Source organism: Corylus avellana, chromosome ca3 (genome assembly GCF_901000735.1).
Source record: "Corylus avellana chromosome ca3, CavTom2PMs-1.0".
Lineage (NCBI taxonomy): Eukaryota > Viridiplantae > Streptophyta > Magnoliopsida > Fagales > Betulaceae > Corylus > Corylus avellana.
Window position 1 is genome coordinate 435,657 of NC_081543.1, and position 19,949 is coordinate 455,605.

A 19,949-nucleotide genomic window follows, 5' to 3' on the forward strand; every position below is an offset into this window, starting at 1 on the left:
TTGGATTGGGATTCAAGTAATTTTATATGATATGAGAAAATTTTTATAAAACTTATTTTTTCCGAGCTGAAAGACAGATACGTCAAAACATGTTAGGTCAAATAAACGTTATAAACTTCTATTTCAATTTTTTTTTTTTTTTTTATTGATTTATCTTGGCTTGGGTTTAGGTGTGAGACCCCACCCCCACACCCCTTCTGAAATTTGGGTATGAAATTACAAGGGATAGGTTCATAGATAAAATCAAGAGGAAGCCTGGAAAATCTACAGTCCTTTTAAAGGTAAAAATAAGTTCACGTGAGCGTAAGTTGACCATAGGCCATTCATAGAGTTACCTTTTTTTATATTTTGACGGAACCTTTTCCCCCCTTCTTTAAGACCTCAAAGAATGTGAAACTCTGCACGCCCTCTCTCTATTTATTTTTGTAATAAATGAAAACCATCTTCTTTTATTGTGTTCGTTCTGGTAGTTGGATTTTAAATTCGTCTCCTGACGGCTGACACCCTTTTTCTCATCTCTTCTATGCCATCATTTTCGGGGAAATATAATAATTACTTATTTTCACTGCCAGCCAGTGCGAACTTTTTACAGCGCAACTGCGTGCTCTTATTGTTTCATAACAATATATAGGTTTTTCTTGCATATGTTTTAAGTAATTTTTTATATTAATTATTAAAAAAAAACTTAAAATAGGTTCTCTTAGTCAATATAAAAAAAAAAAATATAAATATGTGTGAATATTAGTATTATTTTTTATTTTAATTGAACAGTTAACACAAATTAATATGATAAGTAAGAATCGCAGGAGCAACAATTGCTTGAAAAAAGAAAAAGAAAGAAATGGGTTTATAAAAGTTTAAGCAATTATGCGATGGTTATTAATTAATTAATTAATATTGCAGTGGAGGAATGAATTAATGTAAATATCCTATATATATGATTGAGCCAAGCCCCAGGTGGAGGTGTCAAAAAGGCAGGCTGCTTTTCTTTCTTCTGCCACTTTTGACCTTTGTTGTTTGAGTTTCTATCGTTATGCCCCAATTAAAAAGTCATCATGACGTCATCATCATAATCTTTTTACGGATTTATCAGGATTTCGTTACTCTCAGTCTCAGATTTCCCGCGAAGTGGCTATCCCGTAATTATTCCCAAACCACGACCCATTTCCTTTAAATCCCACAAAAATATCGAAGTGTATTGGATTCAGGCTCAAACTCGGGTTCTCTCACTCAGAAGACTCTCTCTCTCTCCCTCTCTCTCTGTCTCACAGTGTGTGTGTGTGTGCGCGTGTGCGTGTTTTGTATACTCGCGGAAGAACCACTACCGCTCGCCGTGGGTTTCGAATTCGACGTCGTTTCGGACAGCTTTCACGCTGGTTTCCCGTTGCCGGAATACTACTCATGCGCCACAAGCACGCCGCGAGCTCGGCGACCTGACGGATGGGTTGCTTTCTCAGCTCGTCGGCCATCGTGGACCGACGTAGCCGGAACATCGCCGGAAACCACCCCCGCCGCCGCCGGAGCACCGAGCATCCCGTTAACGATGCCGTAGACGCCGTAAGAGCGACGGAGGAGGCAACCGAAAAGGAGAGGCAGAAGAAGGTGAGGCACGCCGGCGACTTCCCGGCGACGACAGATCGCCGGAAGCATCCGCCGGACCCTTGCCTGAAGAACCAGCAAGGCTGGCCGATCTGGCTCGTAGAGTACGCCGGCGACGCCATCAAGGATTGGACTCCTCGCCGAGCCAGCACATTCGAGAAGCTCGCCAAGGTTCTCATAAGCCCTAATCCCAATTCCATTTCTTTCAAAAACCTCGAAATTTAAACTGGGTTTTGATATAGTAAACTTAAGCTCTTATATATTTCATTATTTTTGGATTCTGGTTGTTCAGATCGGGCAAGGGACGTATAGCAATGTATATAAAGCTAAGGATCTAATAACAGGGAAAATAGTGGCTTTGAAGAAGGTTAGGTTCGATAACTTAGAGCCAGAGAGCGTGAAATTCATGGCCCGAGAGATTCTTGTTCTGCGCCGCCTTGACCACCCCAATGTGGTTAAGCTCGAAGGCTTGGTCACTTCAAGAATGACTTGTAGTCTTTACTTGGTTTTTGAGTACATGGAACACGATCTCGCGGGGCTCGCCGCCCGCCAAGGGGTCAAGTTCACTGAGCCCCAGGTTCGTTTTCATACAAGTTTGTTGATTAATTGGACCTTTTCTTGTATTAAGATTGATAGATTTTGTTGAATTAGATGGATTCTGGGTGTGTGCTTTTCAGGGTTGGTTTTATGAATTTTTTGGGTGTTCTGTAGATTTGGCTTCTTGTTTGTTTAATTTGGGATCTTGGGTGTTATATGGCTGTGTTTGTCTTTTTGGTTTTATTTTGTTGTGAGCCTTTGATGTTACCGGAATACCTTTCATGGGCTGTATATTGGGTCCCATACCCCTGTTAGTGAGCTATCGGATTTGGTGTTTCATATGATTTTATAATGCCTGAGGCTTGTCAATGATGTATATATTTTTGGCAGGAAAATTCATCGAAATTTCCTTATTCACGTCACTCCATAAATTGGAGGTATATAATTCTGTTTTCGTAATGATAATAATAAAAAGTATAATTGCTGACAAGTGACAAAGCTCTAGTAAAAAGAAATGGACTTATTTTCGTTATTTGTGACCTGAAAAAATAAAAATAAATAAATAAAAAACTAAAACGTCCACTCAGTTTGGCACAGTAAACTTTTTTAGCTTGATCTAATTAGGTTTATCATTTTGTTGTCCTGGAACTACATTAAACACAAAATTTCACTATCCTTGCATTATCTTTCATTTCCTACGCAATCAAAGAGAGTAGAGACTGTGGCTGATGGGTCGTACTTGATAAATGCATGATTAAAAATTACTCTGCAGTTTAGGTTTTTCAGGCCATGTTTGTCAGGAATAATGAATGATGTATGTTTTGCTGTTGAAATTTCATCTTTTGGCATGCTCTTTGCTTCTGATTTACAACATAATTATTATGTTTGCATTTATAGTTGACACTCTTTCTTCATAAGACTATCAGTTCCCAGTTACCTATTTTTAAATGATGGTTTAATTGATTGAACCATTTGGTGTTGTTTTAGTTACTGAAAATCCATTGCTTCTCGGCCTTATCTACCTTTATATTTCCACTAGTATGGAGCAAGATGCAGCCAAGAAACAGAACCAAAATGATTAGTTGTTTGTTATTGGAACGCATTCTTTTCTAAGTGAAGGATAGATAAGAAACATAAACTATTTTGCAAAGGTTTTAAAGAGCTTTTATTTTTTCTTATCCTTATAATGGTAAACTCAAGTCGAGCATTTATACATTACCTTTTCTTATCGTCTGGCTCTTTGTTCTGCATAGCAGAAATATAACACTAAGAGGTTGGTTTTTTTATTTCTCAATATATTTGCTATGACAGGTGAAGTGCTATATGAAGCAATTACTGTCTGGGCTTGAGCATTGCCACAGCCGAGGTGTCTTACACCGTGATATCAAGGGTTCCAATTTGCTCATTGACAACGAAGGAGTTCTGAAAATAGCTGATTTTGGACTGGCTACTTTCTATGATCCTGGGCAGAAGCAACCCATGACTAGTCGAGTTGTCACACTATGGTACCGGCCGCCGGAACTTCTTCTTGGGGCTACATTTTATGGTGTTGGTGTGGACCTCTGGAGCGCTGGATGCATCTTGGCGGAGTTACTTTCTGGGAAACCAATCATGCCTGGACGGACAGAGGTATTGTGATTTGTTTTGTTTTCTAAGTTGCTTTACTCTTATGGTAGCCAGTTTCGAAGGCCTATTTCATATTTATCCCTTCTTCTTGAACGATTATGTAATGGTGCTAGGTTCTTTGGGCAACAATTGAGGGTTTTTGTCCATGGTGCTCATTTTCATCTAGATGGGTTTAAAATCATTTGGCCTAGTCCATGTCATGATTTGCCAATTGAATAAATTTTCAATAATTAGGATACTGTTTTAAGGACATACATTTTGGTTAAGGTACTTAGGTTTAATATCAGAAGCTAAAAAACACCAAATGCTCAAACATAGAGACTTCAATATGCAAAGAGAAATGAAGCATGACTGTTATGTAGTGGATGCAGGGTGAAAATGACAAACTTTTGGTTGTTTGGATTTTCCTTCACTCTTGGTTGGTCTCAATTTTAGTACTCATAGTTATTCATTTATATGTATGTGTGTGCGCGCACATTTGTGTGTGAATGCATGTGTGGTGATTTTGTCATCTTAGTGCACCAGCTGTGGGCACTTCCTTTTATTTATGTTACACATGTAGATGTATGTATTGTGTGTATGTGCATAAACTACAATTTCTTAAGTATTATGATATTAGATTCTGGTATTCATTTTGGCGTTTGGTCATTTCTGGTCGACTTGGCAGTATACTCCTTTTTGTTCATCTTTGTTGATGTTATTGTTGTTTTTTGCTTTTAAATTCATAGTCAGGTTTACATTTGACTGTTGGATTCTTTTTCTGCTTAGGTTGAACAACTGCATAAGATATTCAAATTGTGTGGCTCCCCATCTGAGGAATATTGGAGGAAATATAGATTGCCAAATGCAACACTTTTTAAACCACAGCAGCCATACAAACGTTGCATAACAGAAACCTTCAAGGATTTCCCACCTTCTTCTCTACCTCTAATCGAATCTCTTCTTTCAATAGACCCCAATGAACGAGGCACTGCGACCGCCACTCTAAATAGTGAAGTGAGTAATTTTTACTCTGGTTTTTCTTATGCATGCATAAATTGTTTTTCTATCAAGCTAAAAGAACTTCACATATAATTTATTGTGTATCTCAAGGCTTTTGTGAGATGTACTCATTTCTGGATATAATCCTGCTTCTTTTTTTTTTTTTTTCTTTTTTTACAGTTTCTTATCGAAAGAATAAAAATAGCAATCTGGAAGTTAACAAATAACTATTGAACTCTTCTGATTTGTGTCAGATAATTTTGTATTTGAAACACAAATTGGCTTCATACGTGAAGTGTAATCATGCATTTGGTTTTTGCATACAGTTCTTTACCACTGAACCTTATGCGTGTGAGGCATCAAGTTTACCCAAGTATCCTCCAAGCAAAGAACTGGATGTCAAATTAAGAGATGAAGAAGCTAGAAGGTTACTTACCATTTGTTCTTCATATTTGATAGATTCTCGAGTGGTATGGGCTAAATGCTGACAGATAATATCTGATCTTCTCCGCAGGCAAAGAGGTCTAAGTGCGAAAGGTAATGCTGTTGATGGTGTCCGAAGAGTTAGAGCTCGGGAGCGTGTTGGTCGAGCAGTTGCGGCTCCCGAAGCCAATGCAGAGATTCAAGCAAACTTAGATGTATGTGAGATGAGTTTTGTGCTATTCCTTTTGTATTGTTTGATTCCTTTTCTGTTTTTTTTTTTTTTTTTGGCAAAATGATAGGAAAACTTCTATTCAATTGCGACTCTGCCCAACCTTTCCCCTCAGGCACTTGCAGCCTTGGCAGGCTGTCAAACCCTTCTGAACCAAAATTTGGCCATATGGAACCAAGCTTTGAATTGCCTTATTTACGTTTGTTGCATCAAGATTACACTCTGCCTGGTGCTGAGATTGCAAATATTCTTGTTATATCAATAGACTCTTTAATCTCTGCTCTGGTTTCCTTGGACATTAGTTGAGCCTCACTTCAGAAATCTCTTTATTTGGTATCCACTCCATTTTGTTGGAATAATACTGCTTGTAATGATCTTTCTGGCCTGTCATATGTCACATATCTTTTATTGATATTAAATAACAGAGGCTGTCCAATGGTCGCTATCATGTAATAAAACCATCTTTAACCTAGAGATCTGTTTAATGAAAGTTGTTGGAATCATTAATTGTTGTCCTCTAGCATCGTTAAGTATATGAAGGTAGCCTTTACATTTGTCTGTGGCTGCTACCAATGATAGCAAATTCACTAGGAGATTCAGTTGCTTCAATCAGAGATTTGGGTGGGTATATGTGGCCTCATCAAGATGCCTACTGTCAACTTGGTTTGTCAATGTAACTTTCAACATTTATCATCTTTTTGCTGATTTGCAGAGGTGGAGAATGGTGACACAAGCAAATGCCAAGAGCAAGAGCGAAAAATTCCCGCCTCCCCATCAAGATGGAGCGGTTGGATACCCAGTAGATACATCACGTAAAGGTCCTGTATCATTTGGCGCACCTGACACATCTTTCGGCTCATCAATTTTTAATTCGAAGTCATCAGGAACTGTTAAAAGTATTGGGGCTGCTGGGGGGCCTTCGAGGAGGAAAACCAATAAAGAAGACCTCAATGCAGCTTCGTCTCGGAAGTTTATCCGTGCATTCAAGCCATCCTCCATAGGGCTCTCGATGGATCTAATATTCAAGGCCAAATAATCAATTTCTGAGGTTTCCAGCAGCTGAAAATAGAGGTAAGGTGTCTGTGTACTGTACATTTTTGGAATTAGGTTTTTCTGTCAAGCTCAGCTTGGTTTTGGAATGTGTTTGGCCTCATTATTGCTCCAATTTTTTTGTACTTCAATCGTTGTAAGCGTCTGGTGTATAATCCCTGCAACAGCAACCCCAAAACTTGTATATTCAGACAGGAAAAAAAGAAAAAAACAGAAAAATGAGAAAGCATTTCCACTTCTGTTGTAGAGTTTGGAAGCAAGTAAAATGGTACTCCTCAAACATATATAATGTCTTGGAAGCATAATGCGCCGCTACAATATTTTTCCACTTGACGCAATAAATGAAATTTGAAATAAGAACTCTTTGGGAAAGGAATCCTCTCCGGTCTAAAGGGACCGGAGAATATCTAGTTTACGGTCTAGATTTCTATGTAGAAATCCATGGCCGTAAAAGACATGTCATTCTTCTTTAAAAAAAAAAAAAAAAAAAAAAGGTTTACTTTCCTGCACACGCTAAGTCCAAAAAAGGGAAAACATTTACTCTGCGTTGAGTCTGCACACGGTTACTCGAGTACTTTACAGATTACTTCTTCAAAGTCCAAAGAGAAATAGATCTGGGAGATAGCCTCCCCTCGTTTTATAAAACAAACGGTACTCGACCCGCTTCCCTCGCTACTGACCCAAGAACCACCATAAATGCTTCATTGAAATCTCCAGCAGCATCAACAGGTTATGGGTTGATGTTATATTGTTATGAATTCACCCCATAACTCTTATGAAAAAAGGAATTCCTCTAAAAGAACCAAGATTGTGGAGTAGCAGCAAATTGGGCAAGAGCAAATCCAATAAAGGGAAACTAAAATCCAATCAGAACCAAGCACTGATTGCATCTATTCTCAATTTCAAGTTGTCACGATAAAATAAAAATAAAAAATAAAAAACCAGAAAATGAATGATTGCATCTATTCTCAATTTTTCACGTCCAAAGTCAAAAATGAAAAACTCAGAATAAATAAATGAAGAAATGAAGAGATGAAGAGAAATTTAGAACCCAATGGAAAGGGGGGAATTGCCTTTCTGTAAAAAAATCAAAGCCGTGAACTGAATATTCTCCGGTCCTTATTGGATTGGAGAGGATCTGGATCCAACGCTTTGGGGTATGCTTTTTGTAGTTGGAACTTTAAATGATTTTTCAACTTGACTTGGGAAATGAAAATGAAAGGAAGAAAATGAGGGATGTTATGAAAATGAAAAGAAATAACCACCTTGATTAATGCATGGCAGGTGGCGCCCATCAGTTGGCAGCCAACCCAGCCATTTTTATACCAGACACTTCAAGTCTCAGGATATGGACGGGTATAATAACAGTATAACACAGTAATGCCACTTTTCCCACTAAATTTTTATACCAACTTTTGCTTCTTTTAAGTGTTTTCTCGCCCCCAAAAAAAAAAAAATACTGGCATCCTAACATTTTTTTCTAAATGATTTGAACCCTACATTTATTTAAGAAAAAAAATATTATAAATCTATTTATTTATTAAATAGACCAGATCATTCGAAAAAGTATTAAAATGTCTAGTATTATTCCTAGTCAATTAAAATAGATTACATGACCAACCCTAGTCTTTAATAGAGACAATATAAAGTTGGTCAATTAAAAATATAGGCAACGTGAAAGACTGGGCGAGGGGGAAGGCTGCAGGATATCTCTAGTCAATTAAAATAGATTACATGACCAACCCTAGTCTTTAATAGAGACAATATAAAGTTGGTCAATTAAAAATATAGGCAACGTGAAAGACTGGGCGAGGGGGAAGGCTGCAGGATATCTCTAGTCAATTAAAATAGATTACATGACCAACCCTAGTCTTTAATAGAGACAATATAAAGTTGGTCAATTAAAAATATAGGCAACGTGAAAGACTGGGCGAGGGGGAAGGCTGCAAGATATTCAAAGAGTATATATTATTGCATAGCTTTTCCTCATAGCATTTAGAAACATGATGAGGCCGGAGATGAAGCGACACCTCCTCCTTGGTTTTCTGGTATTCATTATCCTACAATATCTTGCATGCAACTCGTCTGTCGCTGCAGGTAAGATCTACCAAACATCTTTTGCTCTTCCTTTTATATCGTTTAACATGTATATGCATGTATATCCATAAGGTTGTAGATCATTTTGTGTGTGTGTGTGTGTGTGTGAGAGAGAGAGAGAGAGAGAGAGAGAGGGCCTTCTCCTCTGGTTTCTGTGAAATTTCCCTGGCCTTCATTTGTACTGACAGGAACCCAGTATATATATAATTTTATTATTTGAACCCCCTCCAAAAGAAAATTCTTGTCTCCCCCCACGGTCCATAACTTGATATTATATTATTATGTATGGCCCATAATGGAATAGCCATAGAAACATCAAAATTAATATGAGGTAGAATTCGAGGCTGCTAGAGATTTGAAGGCTTTTGTAATTATTAAAGCAGCATACAATTAAACCCAATTTCTAGAATTCTTTTTTCTCGTCTGAATATGTGTGTGTTGTGGTAAATACTTTGGAGGAATACTCAGGTGAGAAGATGGAGAAGTTGGCTTATGCAAGAGATGGGGATGAATTATCTAGAGCTGCCATTGTTAAACAATGGTCCATCTTTGAGCTAAAGAGAGCTGCTAGTCCAGGGCCGCCAGCTCCTCAAAGGGGGCAAAGTTACCGCCAAGATTGCCCAACATGCAACAATAGCTAAAAAAAAAAAAGTACTGATTCCGATTGACCAATAGCGGCTGGCTGGATAGATAAATGTTTTATAAATCAATATATTTTGAACTCTGAAGTGTTGTTAGGCAATTTATTCCAAGAAAGAGAATTATCTGTATAATAAAAGTCAGAATTGATTTTGTTGCAGCTTTTCTTAGATTTTCTTTTTAAATACCACCATCTACAGAGCCTATTCAAATAATAATTTACTCTTCATGAAACCCTTCAAAATGTAGCATTCTCATCCATTTACAAGAGAAGCTTCAATTGATATAATATGAATTTTTCTTTCATTTTGTTTCTCTCTCCTTTCTCTCCCTCCCGCCCTTCTCCCTTTGGCTTTCTCTGTAACCACAAAAATAAAAAATAAAAAAAAATCAATTTGTACAGCTACTGAAAGCAACAAAAAATCAATAACAACCAATACTCAAAACCTAGCTTAAAAAAAAAAAAAAAATACAAGGAGTGGTCAATTCACCACATGGGGGTGGCCACAAGCCACCCCACACCCGTTTGTGGGTGGGGTGGGGCCACCTCCAACCCTTGAGCCACCCCCACCATCTTCATTTAGGTTGCCGATCCACCCCTCGTGGGGTGGTCCGTGGTTTGGCCACCCTTTGGGTTTCATTTTATTTATTTATTTTTTTATGTTAAATTTTTTAATTAATGTTAATTTTTGTTTTAAAGAAAATATGGGTATTTTAGGAAGAATGCCAGAAAAATGACCTTTTTGGCAGACCTTTATTACTTTATAGTTTGATGTAAGACATAAATGAACTATAAACCGGTTTAATAAAATGACAAGTGTCCTAAATCATGTGAGAGATACATGTGACTCTTAAATGAATTTAAGGGTGTGAACTTCCAATTATTTATTTATTTTTAACGTTTCTTCTTCTAATTAACCTAATCTCTTTCTCAAGCCATCATACCTTCTTCTGAGCTAATATCTCTCTCAAACCAAGCCTTTACAGAAGAAAAAAATTGTTCCATTAATCAAAGTCATCTCCTCTTAGATTTTTTTTTTTTGTTTCCATCTATTTGTCTTTTGCTAGGTAACTTCCTTAGAAAGTTTGATTTTATGACCTACAAATTAAAATTCAATAATTGCTTCCCCACTTTTACAAGCTTTACGTTCAAGCTTGATTTGTAGGTTATTCTTTTGTTTCCGTAATTTTTATTTTATTTTATTTAAAAAAGCAAACAAAACAAACCTGTATGTTCTTTCTTTGATGGAGTTTTTCAAGCTCTGATTTTTAGTAATGGATCATAATTTTTTCTTCTACAACGGCTTCGTTTGATAGACATTTTAGCTTAGAAGAAGAGATGATAGTTTAAGAGAGAGATTAGGTTCATTTAAAGAATAAATGTTAAAAAACAAATTTGAAGTTAATACGGTTAAGTTCACACTTGTCATCTTATTAAACCGGTTTGTAGCTAATTTTTGTCTTTTAAGGTATTGCTTTAGCACGTTTGTCATTTTATGAGGTTATTTAAAAACTGCCCTTAGTTCATAGGATTTTTTTATTATTATTTTTTTATATTTATACCATCAATTACTTGTATTCAATGTAAATCCTGAAAAAAAAAAAAAAATGAATGCTATCCGAGGTATGGATGTAGTTAACTTTTCATTTATAAAATAATACAATAGGCACGGGGCTGTATGGCAAGAGCAACTAAGATGCTCCATGCTATTCATCAATTTTTTCAACTCTTAGCATTCTTATTTTTTACTACTATTTTTTTTAAAAAAAAAAAATCACTACAAATTAAATTTTTATAACTTTTCCATACAACATAACGTGGGATTGAGAAATGGGTGTTGAGGCCCCGGTCCTAACATGGGATTGCGGCAACAAGAACCCATAACACAAACATGAGCAGCGAGCTCATGGTGAAAACAGGGACTGCAACCCCATTTGTGGCTACAACCTCATTGGCACGAGGCGCCGTCGGCAATTGATTGGAATTCAATTGACAGGTCATGAAAACAGTCTGAAACTTGTTTTTGGAACAATCAAAGCTCTAATTCATGGGAACTAAATTCATGATTAGGTTCCATGGAATGAACATGTTCTCTCCTCATACTCCAAATCGAGTGGCCAAATGAGGCCAACCCTGGTTATCAGTAGAGGGCATTGTCACATTATTAAAAAGAAAAAGAACAAACAAAAAAAAATCCTCAGGAATTCAAGACCACAAATCCACAAAATCAACAAAACCTTGTCAGTAATCCAGATTCTGCAAGATCCGACGACCTAAATGCGGAAAGTTCTGCAACCCGAAACCTACAAAACTTGTCTATCCTCCGACGAAAAATAAAAGCAAATTGTAGAGGTGTCGAGGAAGCGGGAGCGCCAGAACTGTAATGAGTTGCTAAACAACGTCGTTTTGTGAGCTTTCTTTTAATTTGAATTTTTTTTCCCGTAAGGGCATTTTAGTAACTTAACATTGCCAAAACAACGTAGTATTGAATTTTTCATCCTATTTGACGGTAGTGTCTAATGGAGTGGCCAAATTGCAACTAGTTGATAGTTTGTGGGCTATTTTATCACTCTTTGAACATTAGGAGACTAAAATGAAAATGGTTAGTAGTTTGGGAGGCTAAATTATATATATTTTTTCCTTTTTTTAATTTTTTTTTATTTTAATGATGATTACTCTAAAAGCTAATTGAAAAACGTAAGTTCATTGATTCCGGTGCCAATCACAATCTCTTCGGTCCGTTTGTTAAATAATTTTGGCAAAAGCAAAAGCAACCTGTTATTACATTTTTTTCAACATTTTATTACTTTTTTCATTACATCATTCACTTTTTATTACTATTCAAATAAAAAAATCACTATAAAACATTTTTTTTTCTTTCCATTTTTTCATACCAAACATTCTTACTTTTAAAAAAAAAACAATTTTATTTTTTTCATATCAATCAATTTTTGCTACAATATCGAACCGAAACCGAAACAAAATCGATTATCAATATTAATTTTGTGGCATTGTGAGAAGTTTTGGTCGTCCACTATCCCTGGCTCCTGTAAGCTAGGGACCCATCGAACCAACATCTCCCATGAGTGTTGGCGGAAGATCTGTTAATAATTAATCTTCGTTACATTGCACAAGCATTTCTTCTCCCAATTGACATGCCCAATGCTACATATCTTGCCAAATATGAAGATGGTTTATCAACTAATAATATATGGGGAAGAATTATGGGTTATCAATAATTATTGTTGTTTAGTAATTTATTCTAAATAAAAAATTACTTATAGAATTAAAATCAATATTAATATTGATTTTGTTTGAGTATGTTTCGGTTGAGTGTTAGAAGGTCACAGCAAGGGTTCTCTTCAGCTGCAACATGATGGCAAGATCTCTCATTTGTTTGATATAATGCCTTCAAAATTATTTAACTCATAGTGTGGCTTTAACATCTCCGATCTTATTTAACGAGTAAGTAACTCTCTTGATACATCTCTTTTTCTCCCCCAACATAAAAACGAGTTAGCCACACGACTTTGTCACATAAAATGATAATAACCCAAGCAAGATGCTAAAACATCATAACATAACTTAATGCATGAATAAAGGTGATTTAATTAAGCGTACGTCAGACCCCGCGGCAAGCTCTACTGCTTAAATTCTCTCAACTTGACTCAATAAATGAAATCTAACTTTAGTTGATTTTCAAATATGTATTTTTTTTCTTTTCTAAGCGATGATTTTCCAACTTGACTCAGTAAATGAAAAAGAAAGGAAGAAAACAAGGGATCATCATGATAGATGGACTTGCACGTCTCTCCCATATACAGCTAGGACAACAAAAAATTCTTTGTTAAGCACCATTTGCACTCCCAACGGCTCTGCTCTGACCACCTTATTTGCACTTCCAACCCCCCATATAAGTTGGTCAAGAAATCACTGTAGGACCATCAAGCTCTCCAGATTTGACCGGCCGGGTAAACGTGAAAGACTGGGCAGGCGATGGGGAAGGTTGCAGGATACTGCAAAGAGAAGAAGGCCTGATATATATATATATATGAGAGAAGAGAGAAAGAGTATATATATATATATATATATATACTATGCATTAGTCACATAGCATTTAGAATTAGAAACATGGTGAGGTCTGAGATGAAGCAACATTTCCTCCTTGGTTTTTTAGTATTCATTATCCTACTGTATCTTGCATGCAACACATCTGCCGCTGCAGGTAAGATCTAGTAAACACCATTTGCTCCATGTAGCTCCTTTTTTCTTTTTTCTTTATTTTTATTTTTATTATCGTTTAATATGTTATTATTAATTAAACTACCATGTCCCCATAAAGGAAACTAAAAATGTTATTAATAATAACATGTTATGTGATTTCAAAAAAAAAAAAAATAAATAATAATAATAATACAATTATACTAAGTCAGTTCAAAAAAAAAATCTAAGTTAGTTCCCAAAAAAATAAATAAATGATGTAATTTTTTTTTTTTTTTTTTACACATGTACATAAACTTTTTAAGCCTAAATCTAATTAAGATATCCCCCCTCTCCCAAAAAAAAAAAAACAAAAAAAAAAAATCTATATGGTGATTTGATTCCCCAAAAAATTATATAAAAAAGCCTCTCATAAAGTACATGAATTTTTTAAACCCAAATTCTAAAGCTCTTAGACTAGCCACAAAAATTTTCAAAAAATTAAAAAATCCATACAATGACGCGACCCCTTGAAAAAAATAAATTATATGCAATGGACTCTCAAAATTAATATGATATAATGCGATTTCACACCTCTTTTTTTTTTCGCGTATTAATTATTATTTTTTACAACTTTCTTCGCTCTAGCAGTAATTCGACTATTTCCTTTCTTTTCAGATTACTCTCTTCATGCTCTCGTTTCATTTTCTTTCTTCCTCTTCTTTGCCAGCAAATAATGCAAAATTCTAAAAGATGCATATTACATAGGAGTAAGGGCATGTTTGAAATTGTGTTTGAGGGGCTTAAAAGTGCTTTTATTATTGAAAAAAATTCATTTGAAGAAAAAAGTATTTGTTTGCTAAAAAAAAATTAAAGCGCTTTAATTTTAAGGGTTTAAAAAGCTTAAAAATGGCCAAAAAAAAAAAAACACTTTTAGCAAAAGCTTAAAAATGAAAGACAAAAGCTATTTTTAACTTAAAAGCTTTATTTCTTAAATGCAATCCCAAACAGGCTCTAAAGCTTGAACAAGACTCAATATTCAATACATTATTTTCCTCTTTTTAGTTGTAATCTTCTTTTGCTTTTCTCATCTCTTAACTAATCTCATTGTATTGTGCTTATTTTGGCTGGTTGGATGATAAATAGAGTTAACTACGTACCTTGAACGTTAGCACGTGACTATTAGGCCCCTACACATGCATATCATATCCACGTTAACAGATAATACAAAACTTACTAAAATACGAGGCTAATTAGATTAAAGGCTTTTGTAATTAATTAAAGATGCATATTCTATTTTAAAATCATGTCCACTTCCAATATTTGAACTGTACGTGTATATGATCTATTAAACCCAATTTCTAATTTCTTTTCTTTAATTTTTAACTCGGGGTAAACACTTTGGTGCAATTCACTCTCAGGTGAGAAGATGGAGAAGTTGGTTTATGAAAGAGATGGGGACGAATTATCTCGAGCTGCTATTGTAAAACAAAGGTCAATCTTTGAGCTAAAAAAAGCTGCTCTTCCGGGGCCGCCAGGTCCTCAGACGGCGCTAAGAAAAAACCAAAATTGCCCAGAATGCAATTGATTTTGCTTCTTATTTCTTATTCCTGATGCGAGGAATAAATAAAGTAAAATTTTGATGAAAGGTCTATGACCTATATTATAAATAAAGAGCTTATGTATTCAATCAATATGGGCATGAAGGCACAATTAGGCATAGGAATAGGAATATGTTGGAAAATACTTCTCCACACTAGATTATTTTTCAAAGTTTTTGTCGCTAAAGTTTCTTTTGTGTGTCGTTTGAGTGTTCGAAGAACATAGCAATGGTCCTCTTTAGCACTGCAACCACACAAGGATCTGTGGCGATTGTGCTGCCACATCGTGTAGCAGAATTGTAGCATGATGGAAAGACTTCTCAATTGTTTTTTTTTTTTTTTGACATGTCCACACAAGAGGGAGGAGGGAGATTCGAACTAGTGACCACCGCTTCATTAGGCGTAATCCTAGCCGATTAAACTACCTCTTAGGGACAACTTCTCAATTGTTTGATGACCACTATAACACTCCCAAAATTAATTAACTAATCTTATTTAATGAGTAAATAACTTAGAGAGTTACATGGACCCATGAATAGAGGGTAATGTGGCAGAAGATACATCTCTTTTTCTCTACAACATAAAACAATATAGTCACACGGCTTTGTCACATAAAATGATAATAACCAGAGCAAGATTCTAAAATATCATAACATAACGGATACATGATAGCACCAAATCTAGAGCTCTAAAATAATACATATCAACGTATGATAATCAGGATAAAACATAAAATACAAAATAATTAAAGGAATATTAAGTTTACAAAAATTTTTTATAAAAAAACTTTTATACCAATCTTTATGTGACAATTTTATAAAATAAATTAAACATTTTCTCCTCCAATTTAAAACAAAAAGAAACTCTTGATGTGATAGTTCATTTATGGGTTGATTCCGGTGCCGATCACAATCTCTTCTTCTCGAAGTTTCCAACCAAGCAAAACCCTTAGGCCATGCACAGCAAGTCTTCGGTCGTCCACTATCCCTGTTCCTCGCTTTGTCTTTATTCCCTTTCACCTTTTGGTTATCTTGCTTGAGAAGAATACCCACCTGGTCAAGCAAATATAGAATCTCTCTATGTGTATGTGTGTGGTACTTCACTCTCTGCTCAGTCGGCTTGCATTCTCTCGCTAATCTAAGTTCTGGGTTTTGTTGCATTGTGAGAAGTTTACGGATATGGAGAAGGCGAGAGAACACATCGAAGAGATACGCAGAACAAAGTTTTCAATCGGAGGGGAACACAACCCATTGACGGCGGAACTTCACCAGGCCATCAAGAACCTCTCTGCTGAACTTTACGCCAAGGATGTCCGCTTTCTCATGGAGCTCATTCAGGTTCCTCACTCATTTAGCATACATTTGTGAGAGCATGTTTGTTTGTTTGTTTGTTATGGGTTCTCAATGACGAACCGAATACTATGTGTTTGTTTGTTTGTTTGTTTGTTCTTCAATCAAATTACTTCGTTTCTGTTCAATTTGTCAAATTTGCGATTAATATATGGATGATTAGAGAGGTGGTAAATTTTGTTGGTCAGAATGCGGAAGATAACGATTACCTGGAGGGTCATCCACCATCGCTTGAGTTCGTCATAACTTCTGAGGACATCACGGCCACAGGAGCTCCACAGACGTTGCTGATTTTCAACAATGAGAAAGGTTTCTCCCCTAAAAACATAGACTCCATTTGCAGTGTTGGTCGCTCCCCAAAGAAAGGATACAGAAAACGCGGTTATATCGGAGAAAAAGGTAATTCACCTACCCTCCCTAGAATACTGTTTCTACTGTATATGCTGTCATGTATCTATTGATATTCATTTGAGGAGAAATGGGCAGAAGTCTTAAATTTAAAATTTTCATAAACTCTGGCCTTAAATTTGACCAAATTAAAAAATTGGGGGGTCTAAAAGACAAGATAGGGGGAACAGCACAGGGGCTTCAGCAATATTTTTCCTTAAATAAAAGTGGTAGTTAAAATTCCTCGATGTTCCCAATTATATATATGTTTGAAATATTGGTTTCTGTTTCAAGTATAAGCCAAGCTCGAGCTTAAGTTTATCAACAAACTAGACTACACGTATAAGTTTGACTCATTTATTTTCAAACAAATTGGAGCTTGTTCACGAAGTGCGTGATTAACTTATCCTGTCCTCATACTAAATAACAATAACTAAAATTTTGTAGTGTTTGTAAATCCATTTTAATGAGTAGTTTCTTAATAGTAGTTGAGATTATATTGCTTGTGTTAAAATTTTTTTTCAGATAAATCTATTTTGTCTAGGTAATATGCGGTTTACCCTGCTAAATTCTTTCAAAATATGAGTCAGTGACTCAACAGCTGCCTATGCAATATCCATATGCAATCCATTTCACATAATAAGAATTGAGCTTCGTGTACCCAGTAGCGCTCAAATTAGTCTAGTACCCTTTACCTTTCCAATATATACGTGGTAATACAGCTCTTGAAATTGTGGATCACTTGATATGATTGAATGAATGGGAAACAAACTTTTATTTTTATCTTTGTTCTCTTGTTTGAGAAACCCTTATTTCAGGTCCTTGATTGTAAGATTCGCATTTCAAAATTTTGCTTAACTTGGAAAGCTTGTGATGCTCTTGTAGAAACAACAATGAAAAGATACGCATTTCTTAGTGTTTGTAAAATGACTTCTATGCCAATCAGAAGACGTGAACCCGTATTACTTTGAGTTATATGCCTAGTTTGAATAAAAAAAAGAAGGTAAAGAAAAGATAAAATTATAGTTGAAGATGTTAATGACTGGTGACTATTTGACAATACTTAAAGAAGCTAATGGAAGTAAGGATCTGTTAAAACTTAGATATTCTAGACCTGCTTTTCTTTCATTGTTTCTCTCTTTTCTCCCATGGGAGATTGGGAAAGGATATTTATGTATGTTCCTACTGCTATAGTTAACTTATTTTTCTGGTTGATATGCAGGAATTGGGTTCAAGAGTGTCTTTCGGGTTACTTCTCAGCCATACATATTCAGCAACGGATATAAGATACGGTTCAATGAAGAGCCTTGCCCACATTGCAATCTTGGGTACATAGTTCCTGAATGGGTGGAGGAGAATCCAACTCTTTCTGACATCCGACAAATATATGGAGCTACAACTCTTCCAACGACAACAATAGTCTTACCTTTGAAGCCCTATAAGGTCAAACATGTGAAGCAGCAGCTCTTGAGCATTCATCCTGAAATTCTTTTGTTCCTGTCAAAGATAAAACAGCTTTCCGTAAGGGAACATAATAAGGATCCTAGGCTCAATACCGTAAGTGCAATAGCCATTAGGAGTGAGACTAATTTTGTAACAAGGAGGAATGTTAATGCTGAGTCCTACACACTCCATCTCTCAGCCACACATGTGGAATGCAGTTACTACATGTGGAAGCAGAGGTTTCCTGTCAGGCAAGAAAACAAAGTGAAAAGGAGAATGAAAGTAAAGGAGTTGGTGATCACGTTGGCTTTTCCCTTTGAAGAACCTCTCAACAGAGGGATGAGCTCACCTGGGGTCTATGCATTTCTTCCCACAGAGATGGTTACCAACTTTCCCTTCATAATTCAGGGGGATTTTCTTCTTGCTTCATCAAGGGAAACAATTCTCTTGGACAACAAGTGGAACCAAGGGATTCTTGACTGTGTGCCCTCTGCTTTTTTCAACGCCTTTGTAGCGCTAGTCAAAACTACAGAAAATGTTCCGGTATCTAGTTTGGCTCCAATGTTCAGGTTTATTCCTATCAACAACTCTGCTTATCACGAGTTGAATATGGTGAGGGAATCAATCAAAGCAAAGCTTGTCGAAGAACATATTGTTCCTAGTGAGTCATACACACAGCAGAAATTCTTTCATAAACCTCACGAAGTTGGTAGGCTTAAGCCTGCTTTCAGGTACATTCTGGAGAAGGCACGGAAGCAAGGGGTGAACTTGCTTGACCTCTCATCCCATGGAAAGTATATTTTGAGTTCTTCATTTGATGAAGAGAAGTATGATAGCATATGGAATTTCTTGGGATTGGAACCAGTCGACAACGAATGGTACGCAAAGTGCATCCAGAATTCCAATCTTGTTGGAGGAGTGTCAGAGGACTTGCATTTAGAGATCTTACTATTTGTTGCTGATAATTTTATGTCCAAATTTGACTGCACCAACATGAAGAACATACCACTACTAAAGTATCTGGGTCTTGATGGGGATGAGTCCTTGCGCATTATTCACACATGTTTTTAGCAAGATGAGGCCTGAGATGAAGCGACATCTCTTCCCTGGTTTTCTGGTATTTATTATCCTACATAGCAGGTAAGAGTAAACACATTTTGCTCAATCGAACACTATTTTTTTTTTTGGGTATCTTTTAACATGTATCATTAAGGCTGTAATTAACTTCATTTTGTATCCAGAAATGGAACCCTGGGGTGCATCTGTTTGTGTCATATTTCCCTTCATTTGTACTAACAGGAACCCAGTATATATGGGATGATGATATATATGATGTGTGGTGATATTATTTTCTGCAGTTACAACCAAAAACTGCAATAGTTAGTGACAATCTGAAGCAAAGGGGTATATCTTTTCTGTTCAATCTAGAAATTATTCCGAGGTTTGTGTCTGAGATGTTTGTTTTTCTTCTAGATTATTATATACACAATAAGATTACCTTCTTATTGTGAATGAAAATCATGAAAATTGATTATTGTGATGTAAAGTAATTTGATTAGACCTATCAGAAAGCACAAGTGAAGCTTTGCAATTAAATGTAGATAGAAGCAATGTCGATGCAAACCATAAATATATCCGGCCTCCAAAATAACATTTTCTACCGAGGACATATATATGTTATTTTAGATCAAGATTCTTTAGAATTTCGGATATTATATTAATAATTTTATTCAAATCTTCAAATGTTATTAAAGATTTTGTTATGTTAGCATTCATCAACTCATTTA

At 35.9% G+C, this 19,949-nt stretch overlaps 2 protein-coding genes across 2 annotated transcripts; both read left to right on the top strand.

The window, feature by feature from the left end:
* The first annotated feature begins 1,185 nt into the window (after positions 1 to 1,185).
* LOC132175018 (probable serine/threonine-protein kinase At1g54610) lies at positions 1,186 to 6,691 on the top strand. Its single transcript, XM_059586811.1, has 7 exons — positions 1,186 to 1,770; positions 1,892 to 2,176; positions 3,448 to 3,765; positions 4,531 to 4,758; positions 5,070 to 5,170; positions 5,258 to 5,381; positions 6,108 to 6,691. Exons 1-7 carry the CDS (start codon positions 1,441 to 1,443, stop codon positions 6,429 to 6,431), a joined length of 1,710 nt encoding a protein of 569 aa, XP_059442794.1. The 5' UTR covers positions 1,186 to 1,440; the 3' UTR covers positions 6,432 to 6,691.
* A 9,258-nt stretch (positions 6,692 to 15,949) lies between these two features.
* On the top strand, positions 15,950 to 19,541 carry LOC132175019 (protein NO VEIN-like). Its single transcript, XM_059586813.1, has 3 exons — positions 15,950 to 16,320; positions 16,521 to 16,731; positions 17,942 to 19,541. The coding sequence occupies exons 1-3, from the start codon at positions 16,162 to 16,164 to the stop codon at positions 19,231 to 19,233; spliced, it is 1,662 nt and encodes a 553-aa protein (XP_059442796.1). The 5' UTR covers positions 15,950 to 16,161; the 3' UTR covers positions 19,234 to 19,541.
* Positions 19,542 to 19,949: the final 408 nt, after the last annotated feature.

Coding starts and splice junctions, on each gene's coding strand:
- LOC132175019 (XM_059586813.1), top strand. CDS start 16,162: ATGGAGAAGGCGAGAGAACACATCGAAGAGATACGCAGAACAAAGTTT. Junction 16,321..16,520: donor TTCTCATGGAGCTCATTCAG/GTTCCTCACTCA, acceptor TTTGTTGGTCAG/AATGCGGAAGATAACGATTA. Junction 16,732..17,941: donor CGGTTATATCGGAGAAAAAG/GTAATTCACCTA, acceptor GTTGATATGCAG/GAATTGGGTTCAAGAGTGTC.
- LOC132175018 (XM_059586811.1), top strand. CDS start 1,441: ATGGGTTGCTTTCTCAGCTCGTCGGCCATCGTGGACCGACGTAGCCGG. Junction 4,759..5,069: donor CCGCCACTCTAAATAGTGAA/GTGAGTAATTTT, acceptor TTTTGCATACAG/TTCTTTACCACTGAACCTTA. Junction 5,382..6,107: donor AGATTCAAGCAAACTTAGAT/GTATGTGAGATG, acceptor GCTGATTTGCAG/AGGTGGAGAATGGTGACACA.